The following is a 10,935-nucleotide window of genomic DNA, read 5'->3' as shown; positions in this document are numbered from 1 at the left end:
ACTCTATGAGATAAAGCCCCATTTCTCAATACAAGCAGTCAATTTATGGAATTCCCTCACTGAAAAGATTATAGCCACTCATAATAATATACAGCTCGAATGAATTGATTTATAAGAGGATATGTATGTTTCAGCTCACAAAAAAGAGTGACATTATAAATTCTGGCCTCTAAGTCTACAGACTGGCCTTTAGGACAACAGGCAGATCCCCTGCAGAACCCTTTATGGGGGAACCAAACAATACAATTATTTTTCAAACATCCTCTTAATATTGGAGTAGACCAGATCCATCTACAAACATATCACCAATGCGACCGTCTTAAATACATAACAGAATGATCAATGCTACACAATGTATATTCATAGAGTGAAAGGCATGAAGTTTGGTATTACATACTCACCGAAAGTGTAAGCAATGACAGGTGAGGGTCAATGGTGTACCAGGAAAGTAGAGAGGTGTTAAAGAGCACAGAATGGCTATCACCAAAGGCAAAAATTGGTGTGGCAGAATCAAAGATTCACCAGAAACAAATCATTTAAGAGATTAGAGAGTACACATTCATTAAGGTTTCAGGCACCTGAGGGTAAAGGTGTTTGATATTTGGTCTACAACATGCTAACCAAAAGAATGACATGAATATACAGAGAAAAAAGACTAAAGAGTTTAAGAATATTCTCTGAAATAATTCTGTTGCAGTTAGAAGATGTTATAAATGAATGATGAGTATGCCCAGCCAAAATTTACGTCACGCTGGCATAATCTTGCGTGATTTCCATACCTACGCGTAGTTCACATTACGCTTAATATGTGAAATGCCCGTAATGACACCATTACGGCAGGTCATCTAATTAGGCCACAGTGTGAGGAAAAGTCCTAGGTGAATGAACAGAATGGAAGCAGCTATTATGCTTGTTATGTGTTATTTAGCACTTTTATTAGCAGAAATTGCATTCTTGCTTTCAAAGCAAAAAAATACAGCAGAAATCTTGCTTATTATTTTTGCATAATTTTGTGTAATTTTCATGAAATTTCATGTAATGATGCATGAGAAAATTATGCAAATTTCACACACACTAATGATAATGAGAGTCAGGAGGTAAGTACATAGGGGAATGGAGTGTGAGCTGGAAAACTAGTGTACAGGAACATTTGACATCATAATCCAATATAGAAGGGACTAATGTATTCTGGAAGTGGCTCACTAAATGAAGCTGCTTTTCAATTAGCAGAAAAATATAGCCATATGGGATACCGCACCTTGCTTAAAATCAAAAGGCCAAATGTCCAGGACAACTGTGATAACATCCACTTAACTACAGAAATTAATCTGAATTCTACTCAGTGACAGATCGTTTACATCTAAACACAATTTACTTATGACTCTTATCAGGTCGTAATTGTGTGATACAGAAAGGTAAATTACCTTTCATGTACACAGACGGAAACGCCTCGCCCAGCCTGGTGGGTTAATAGGGCTAATGAAGCTGCTAATAAATATTGTGAACGGTTTGGAGATGGTAATTTGCATCGCGTCCAGCTGATAAGGAAAGACCAGAAGAGTATAAGACAACATCCCCTAAGTACAAGAGTCTCCAGGAGCCTACCTGAGTTTATCGGACTTACCTGATCAAGTCTGCAAGGTAAGGCCATATCAGCACTGCTATTACAATCTCATACTGTGCATGAAAAAGGGCGTTTTTGAGTGATCTTTCACAAATCTACATAACAAAATACCAAAGGTATGTTTAAGCAACAATGACTTGGTGATTTTTTTCCAGAAAATATTGGTTAGTTAATTTTCCAGATAATCATGTCACTCCTGGAGAGAATGAGGGGGCTACAGCCTGTAAAATAGCCCAGTGGGGGGTAATGTATCTGCTGTAATAATATCTGTGTAAAACCTACATTTCGTTGGCTTGACTCTCGTTCAGGCCAATTCAGATTTCGACCTGTCAAGACCAAGGGTGCATGATTTAGAATTTGCCGACTAGTACTCAGCCATAAAGGTGATTAAAACGGCCATACAATCCTTCACTTTTTTGACACAGTAACCCATCCATCGAACTCTAAATTAGGCCACTAATACAATGAGAACTCTTGAGATGGGCAACACCATCTGATTTTGTCTATTTCCAAAAGATGTAATTTTTTTGCCTGTTCTGCTAAGGTGCTGAATGCAAAAACGTGGTTATTTTACCATTCAAATTATATGCTGTTATGAGTTTCTAACCAAGCTCAATTCTAACAGCACAAGACCTCCTAGTATAAGCTCGATAACAGACTGCCCAAGTGAATAATTATATATGTTTCAGCACTTTGTCCTTAGTTTCCTAATGTACATCATTATTACTGGTAGTACATTTCTGTTGTGTCTACATCTGCAGCAGTAAATATAGGGTTTCCCAGACCAGTCATTAACACACAATTGAGGGCCAGGTGTACTCAAATTTTTAGAGGTCCAGAACGCTAATAAGCTATTTGGAATGCACTGAAACCATTTGAGGAGTTGGTATAGTTTTACCAACTCCCAAAGTGGATTTATAAATGCATATTTAATCGCAATTTGGAATGGGCACTTTGTGGGTGTCCCAACCAAATTGTTTCAGATTCAAATGTATCAATGGTTTGTGACTGGAATTCCGTTTGTAAACCTTTATCCAACTCTCACGTTAGAGCAGTAACTCATTCTCTACAGTACATGGGTTCCCTTTGTAGCCCTTTCCCTTTGCAAATTGAGGTTTAAGCTTCACTGGGAGTAGGCAGACGAGTAGGGGGCTCACTGCCAATTCACTTAAGTTTTTCAAAAATGTTAACTTTTTATTTTTTTCCCTTTAAGGAAAATGGGCTGCTTTCCAAAAATAGCTTCCTTTTCTGGCAAGCAATAACAGGGGTGATAGTCTTCTGACCTTACAGACAGCAATCTCTGTGACGTTCGCATTTCTCAGAGGGTCGCAAATTGCGATTGGCTTAATTCATATTTATTAGGCAAGTAATTTTGGGACCCAGTACAATTCTGTATTTTGTGTATCGGTTCTTATAAAAAGACACTGGTCACAATTTGTATTTTAGCATATCTGTCCCTTAGTCCATATCTAATGTTAGCAGGTTAGTGATCCAAGGGACAGGGAAATTAAGAGCTCTCAGAATCGACAACTGTTGCAAACTAGAGAAGCTGGTACTAAACTGGGTCGTACGATCTCGCAGAAGTTATCATGATGCGAACATCTTAGTGGCAGTTCAAGGCCTCTGCAATACCCATTCTCAAACCACCGACCAAACAAGGGCAAATCAAAAAGTGTGTGTGAACAGAATGCAGTACCCACTTGACTTGAGGGGATGAGACTCCAAGTCTGCAAAAGGCTGAATGGGACTGGCTTTGTAATAGCACTCACGGATTGTTACTTATCCTTCGGAAGCGCGACCTAAGAAGCTATCTTCTGCTAATCGTCCTTCCACAACCTCACTGCACTCCTCGTGCATGCTGGGTGCGTTAGGCACTGCCTCCCAAATTCTATCCCAGACTTGCATTAATTAGTGCTCGTCACTAAATTGGTGTCCACAATAATAAACAGCAGCTACTTTAGCCCCGTTAACCAAGCAAAATGGTGGAGGTGGCATTGGCTTGTGTGTACATACAAAATAATTGACCTTTCTGTATCACCTAACTGCAATTTAATAGGAGTCATAATGGAAAAGTGGTTAGATGCAAACGCGCTTTAACTGAATTCCGATTATTTTTTGTAGCTATGGAAATGGTAATAGGAGCGACGTGAACTTTGGGCCTTTCTACCTCAAACATGGTGCACTATGCCCTATTTTTCTGTTTCATGAAATGTACTTTGATCTAGTCAGCCAGTTCAAGTACAAATTAGCCTCTAACATTTCCGTTTATGGTGCCCATGCTTGCATGACGCGTCTCACTTCATGTGAAATGTCAAAGGCTACAACTGGTTTCCTTGCATTCACTTGTGCACCTCCAACGAAACCATGTTCCCATCTAAGGATGCTCAAAGTTCAAAAATCCGTTATATCCGCACAAGGTAAGTTTGGGCACTCCATCACCTTGCTGACAAGAAGCAATCGCCTGGACGGCTGGAGGAGTGCGTTCATATGTTTATGCAAAGTTACAATTACTTTACTCATAAAATCTCGATGTGTTCAAATGAAACCATATTTGGCGTTTTTATTGTCTATATTAATATGTCAGTCTCAAAGCAATGATCATTGCTCGTTTTGCGTTTTATAAGGAGTGATACATACACATGCAAGTCAAGTTCGAATATGTTGATAAAAGTACAAAACTGTCATCACCAGGGTTGGACTGTAACAGTAAATAGGCATGGGCACCAAAATAAACAAACACAGGCAAAGCCAACAGCTCTCCCCTATGCAAGATCAACTAGCACTGTCAATGTTGTTTAATCATGTTGAATAGCAGCAAAGCTACTGTGAAAAGAAAGAGCTGCAATGGAGTCAACGCTGGCCGCACCACTGCACTTTGTTTTTACTTAGAGCCGTGTACAACATAGCTAAAAACTCTGGCACAGCAAATAAATCTTGCACAGGCAACCTTATATACTTTGCCAAAGCTTGCTTTTTTCTGTGCATTTTGGTGCGGGGCCCAAAACTCTAAAGGCCATAGCAGAAAACTAATAGAAATATGTTAGCTAACTTCTAATCCCTCCCAATGTGAAATATACATTGCCTGCAGTGGCACTATGCACTTTTGAACACAGTACTTCCACTTATGTAAAGTCGATCCCTTTTCAAACATGAATTACTCACGGTGTGACAACCAGATGATCCATCACTCCGCTTTCTACATTTTAAAAAACATACTGGGCAGGTTTAATATACATTACATTGAGCTCCAGGAAAAGATATTCCAATGTTAAAGCCTTATTCATTAGCCTGGGGCACGTCATAGCCAATTAGTGAGCCATGAAAAGTAAGATCATCATGTGCAGCAGATTAGAGTGGATGTATAGTTTCTTTTCTAGTTCCTTCTACAAGCTGTCTTCATTTTCTCTGTTTTGGGAACTTGCATCCCAAATCCCAAACGCAGATGTGATAATTCAGGAAGATGAATCCCGATCAATTATCAAAATATCTTCTAGTGAGATGCCATTCATTGCCAGTCTGCATCAGCTAAACCTTAATTTTGGCTTGTTATTTTCAGAACATTGTGCAATGATATAAATATAATAGAATCTCCCATAATTGTTGTTTACATTCTTCCTACCTACATTGAAGCCCTACAAGCTGGGTGAGAAATTATGGGACAAAACACTTTGCCCAGTGACTGTAACCAAGTTTATCTCCTTATACAATGCTTAGAAGACGTTCATAAAAATTGCTAATGCTCCATTTTGATACGATTAATTATCTGCCTTCTTTAACATACGTATACTATTTCACCATTATCAATAATTATCTAGGTGCTATCCATCTTCCTTCCTATTCTATGACTCCGAAAAACAAAATCAATGTCCATGCTTCAAACAAGATTCACAACAATCGTACTGACGTGTCTGAAAATATGTAAATGTTTTTTAAATTTCTTATAGCATGACATTTATATTTGCACCCTCCTGATCTGTTGTTTGCTGAATGCTTCTTATTCCGGAAAGATGTTGTTCATTCATGCAGGAAACACAAATCAGACCCTCTTTTGGTGTCATGTTGGTGCCATGTTGTTTAATCTTTCATGGAGGCTCCAGTGGATATGAAATACGATCAAGGCATCTTTATCAGTCGGTATGCAGTAATACCCAATTGTGTCTATAAGTATCAGCTCTGGCTGACTTTCAGAGCCTGTTGGTCTGTATTGGTGCCAGGGAAGACTAGATGCCACATGTTGGGACAGAAAAAGTCCTCCGCGTGGTAATGAATGTGCATCCCTACCCTGAGTGCCCCAACTGTACCGGACTCTATCCCTAATGCTGATTTTTGTTGTCATACTCAAAGATGGATTACGGTCTTGTTGGACCAGGAGGTGCGCTCAAAGCGATAACCCTCATAATGGTGAAAGACTACTGCCTTTGACAGGCGTTAAGCAGCTCGAGTGTGGTGGTGGCAGCATAGCATGTAGTGATCAGTAGGAGTGAACAGGTCCTTTTAACCTGTGTCACCATAGTGAGGCCTACAGGCTCAATCATTTAAAGTTCTGTTGCTGTGTACCTAACTCACCCTTGGCCTGCATCAGTTTGGTGTGCAGAGCTGCACTGTGCATGTGATAGGTGTATGTGTGCCAGTGAATGGGACAATACAGGGATAATGGAGTACTGTGCCGTGCATGCATGTTATATGGCGGCGGTCCCACCTCCACCGTGAGTCTGGCGGTCCTAGGTCCGCTAGACTCGTAATGAAGTGCTCAGGTTCTAAATCACATTTGGTCCTGACACCACATCATGTATTTCATCTGTTAGGAGCATTGATGTGGGTTTTCACACTCACAGGACACAGTCACCCACTGGTCAAGGGGATTTGGACTGCCAAGTGAATCAGTGTTGGCTTTCTTCACGGGGTGGGGGGACAGGGTCTAATCAGGCACTGTTTGCTGGAGTTTGACACTGCCAAACTAATCATAAATTGTTTTTATTTAGACAGACAACAGAGTGATATCTGAGCAATGTGAAGGTGTCTGATTAATGTGGTATAGATTCACCAGTATTATTGCATTACTTTTCTAGTTAGTGATTCCTATTTATATGTTTTTATTGTTAATTATGTACAGTACCACACTTTACTCTTGTGGTGGGCTACACTGACCGCAAAATAATAAACCATTAACAAATAAAGAACAAGACAGAACATTTACAGCTCTGTCTATTGGAAATTACCTCTTGAGGCTTATATGGCTCGTACTCTTTGGTGACAGCACCAACTTATCTTGTAACACTGCAAACAGCTACTCTAAAAACAGCTAATACGGCAGGGACATGTTATACTGTACCTGCTGCCTTTGTAATGTCCTACACGTGCTACTTCTGTTTCATGCAGGTCTACAGCTTATCCTTGTGACGCAAACTGTACATCAGAAAAAAAGAAAAATGATGTCCCTTAAGGTTCTGCTTCTAATCTTTGCCTGCCTGAGCCTCGCAATGTCTGAAACAGAACGGAGCAACCAGAGGTAAGGTCCAAACTGGGGAAATAAAAGATCATTATTTATTTTTTTGATTTTTGTCAGCATTATTAATTTGCAGTATTTTCAACACATAAGACATTTGAAAGGTTATTTATCAGTTATCAGGATTGTACTTACCTTGAAAGCTCCTATGCATTTGATTCCCTAAGTATTTGCTTGAAGATACCACCAGGCTAAATTATATATCATTTAACTGTTCTTGAAATCAAAGAGTAAGAATTCTCAAACTTCTTCACCCACAAAAAGTCCCAGTCAGTGTCTTTTTTGCTTTCCATAACAATGTGGAAGTCAACTTGTTAATGATGTAGCAAGCATCAGTAATACCAATCAATAGATTTGGGTTATAAATTAAATTATCTCTTCAGCCACTTATGTGTTTAGGCACACACAAAAAGTCATCACACACGTACTCTGCCACATATCTTTTTATCCATTCATCCTTTCATCCACTTAACATCTTTTTCTTACATTCACCCACTTACACAACCACAATTAAACACAGACTCAACAGCTTACGCAAGATAAATGAAAAGAATAAAAGTGAATAAATGCTGCCACTTAAACATGGCGGGCACGTGTCTGGAATAACGAATAAAATGAAATATCACAGCTGGTGGCCATCTTGCAATGGTACCGCATATAATGTATCGTTTTAAAGTTCCAGCATTACTGCCACATTTAGAACAACGACTTGGCCATCTTGGAATGGTAAACCAATTTACTTTCTTTGTACCTTTTACAATTTTGCATTCTCAGACTGCATGCTATCCCAAAAAGCATCCTACATATTCCTAAAACCTGGCATGAAAAACATACCCTGAATTAAAAAATCTGACTGTTGTCTATCCTTTTCTTTGCAGTAACCCTCTTCCTTTCCATGCCCTGCATTCCTGCTCTCTCTAAGCACAGTCTACTCTGTCACATGTATGTTTGCTTTCATCTCTGATATGGTATTTCGGCAAATGGCCCACACTTCACTCCAAAGATCACATTTCAAAGATCAACGTCCTTTTCCGGACAGCCTAACATCTCCACTAAAATGAAGGCTTTTCTAAAATAGTAAGAATAATAAAAATGTCATGTATCGGAGTGAAAGGGCACAAGCTGAAGGCCTAAGCTAAAATAACGTGCCCGTGTAATAGCTAAAGTAACCTTACGACATTGGTACCCACATAGTTTATGAAGACTGATCATTAGACCAGATCACCCGGGTCCTGTCTTTGTAGGAGCAGACCACACTATGAAGGAGCAGACCACCCTATAAGGATCCAAATGATGCAGTCCCTCCTCCCACTTGGTGAGATGTGGCAGAGAGTAAAACAAATGTAAGGTGTTAGACTAATTAGCATGGAATAGGTTCATGATCTTGGTGAGAAAGAACGCTTTTGTTCTCTTAACCAGCTGATCTGGAAAGAATTGAGGTCAGACACAGAGCTTGCAGTTCAAGCACTATTGAGATGATGTTATGGCTACGAAGAACACCGTTTTCATTGTCAGAAGCCTCAACTAGCTACCATGCATGGAGGCAAAGCCAGCTCCCATCAGAAATGTTAGAACCAAGTTAATGCCTCACTGCGGTATAGTGAATGGAGAAGGGAGGAACGTGTAAGATAGCCACTGAAGAAAAGTTATAACAATTGGTAACTTAAAAAGAGAAGTTTGGTCTGGAAGACAAAGGCTGAAAAAGCCACAAGCCCTGTGCACAACTCTGCTGTGGAAAGAGCTAACTAAAGCACAATATGCAACACATCTGAAAGATGAGCCTTCAGAAGGGTATTGCTCTTCCTTGAGCATTAAGAGACAATACAGTTTGACAATCCAGTGAGACATCATCTTTCTAGAGGGGCAGTGTGCTGACCGGTTGACACCCACGATCTCTGGTGGAAAATGGCAGAAATTCAGGTGGCCCTGCTCAATCTCCACGAATTAAAGTGGAGGCTCTAGAGGAGACAGGTATAACAAGTTAGCATACCAAACCTTCTGTGTCCAATCTGGGGTGATCAGAATCATCTATGCATTCTCCTGACACAGCTTCGTCAGAACCTAAAGTAAGAGAGGGAAACATAATGTAGGTGGAAATCCTAAATCAGGGAAAGCACATCCCTAAGCTTATTGTAGCAGAAACTGGTGGGCACAAAACAGCAAGCAGGCAATGTGCATTCCTGCAAGAGGAGAAAAGGTACACAGAAGGGGTCCCCTGAGGACAGATATGGACTGTGCAACCTCTTGCTGCAGATGCCATAAGTCGTCGACAAGATGATGCCAGATCAGAACATCAGCCCTCAAATGAACCTGTCAGATGTGTGGCAACCAACAAGATGCTATCAGCTGGACCCCATCCCCACAGTTTCAGAGTATTGCGGCACAAAAGGCGAAAGCCCAAACTGTCCTGTTTGGTTACATATATCATATGGACCAGCCAACTATGAATGGAAGGCCTTTGGCACCAAGAGTATCGCCTGCAGAGTTCTAGCAGACTGATTTGACAATTCTACTCTGCTGCAGACCAAAGTCCTCTGAGTGCCAGACACTCCAGATGAATGCGTCACCCCAAAGTGGTGGCATCCGTCACCATCATGGCCACTGCTAGTGACGGATGGAAGGGTTTCCCACAGCTGAAGTTTCCTTCACTGACCACCACTGAAGATTTATCACTGTTTCCTAGGTGACTTTGATATAGTTTATTAGATCTTCTGAATGTTGGAACAATTGCAGATGAAGACACCAATGGACAGCCTGCATGTGTCAGTCCGTGTGAGTGACTGGGAAGATACAAGTAGCTAGCAGACTAAGCAGGCAAAGGACAATCTAGGTTAATATCAGAGCTCCTTTCTCAAACATTGCAATCATATCCAGAATGTTCCAAATCCTCTGAAGACAAGGAAAGCCTCAGCAGTGTCATTTTGTGATGGGCCTCAATGAACAGAAGGTGCTGTGACGGCTCTAGGTACAACTTGGTAGGTTGATGGAAAACTCCAAGTTGGACAGCAGGGCTGCCATGCTATTCAGATGGCCCGAAACCAGCTGTAGCGAGTCTCCCTTTAGTAGCCAATTATCAAGATATGGGAACACAAAAATCCACATCCTGTGCTCATGCGCAATGGCCACCACATTCACTTATGTGAAGACTCAAGGTGCCAACTGTTAATCTGAATGGGGTACTTTGCATTGGCAGCGGGTGGACCCTACCACGGAGCACAGTTACCTCCTGTGTGACTGAAGAATCGGAAGATGAATTAGGAATCTTGCAAGTTGAAGGAGACTATCCAGTCTCTTAGTTTCATCAAGAAAAGAAATGTGTACTGGGGTAAAAATCTTGAATTTTTCCTTTCGTAGATATGTACCCAAGACCCTCATGTATAGAATGGGACACAGCGCACTGTCCTTCTTGGGCACAAGAAGCAACAGGAGTAACTTCCTTGCCCTGTCACTTATTTTGGGAGTAGTTCTATTGCCCCTTTTTATGACAGGACCATGACGTCTTTCTGGAGAATGTGAGTGCGCTAGACAGACAAGGAGGAAAAGATAGGCTTAACCTTTTTCTTTGATCTGTAGGACCCACCAGTCCTTAAATGGTCTAACTCCATTAAACTCACTTAAGTGCTCCCTTGAAAGAAACAGAGACAGTTCTAGGGCCTCCACAGCTTTTGTAAGGATTACAATAGGAGATGCCACAGAGGATGGCCCCAAAGGTACTCAAGCTCTACTTCCAGAGAGGTACTAAAGCTGCCTGCATTCTAGAGGATCAAGTAGTCTGCTGCATCTGCACTGGTGGGCGGCATCAAAT

General features: G+C 40.9%; 1 protein-coding gene across 2 annotated transcripts in view; it reads left to right on the top strand.

Annotated features, from left to right (window-relative positions):
• The first annotated feature begins 1,584 nt into the window (after nt 1–1,584).
• The window catches only part of GIP (gastric inhibitory polypeptide), a 66,011-nt gene continuing 56,660 nt past the window's right edge, over nt 1,585–10,935 (top strand). For both annotated transcript variants that reach the window (XM_069242363.1, XM_069242362.1), the window contains exons 1-2: nt 1,585–1,641; nt 7,004–7,133. In XM_069242363.1, the coding sequence (XP_069098464.1) occupies nt 7,054–7,133 (80 nt within the window). In that variant the 5' untranslated portion in view covers nt 1,585–1,641; nt 7,004–7,053. The remainder of the gene's footprint in view (nt 1,642–7,003; nt 7,134–10,935) is intronic.

Source organism: Pleurodeles waltl, chromosome 6 (genome assembly GCF_031143425.1).
Source record: "Pleurodeles waltl isolate 20211129_DDA chromosome 6, aPleWal1.hap1.20221129, whole genome shotgun sequence".
Taxonomy (NCBI): domain Eukaryota; kingdom Metazoa; phylum Chordata; class Amphibia; order Caudata; family Salamandridae; genus Pleurodeles; species Pleurodeles waltl.
This window is presented reverse-complemented; position numbering and strand designations above follow the sequence as displayed.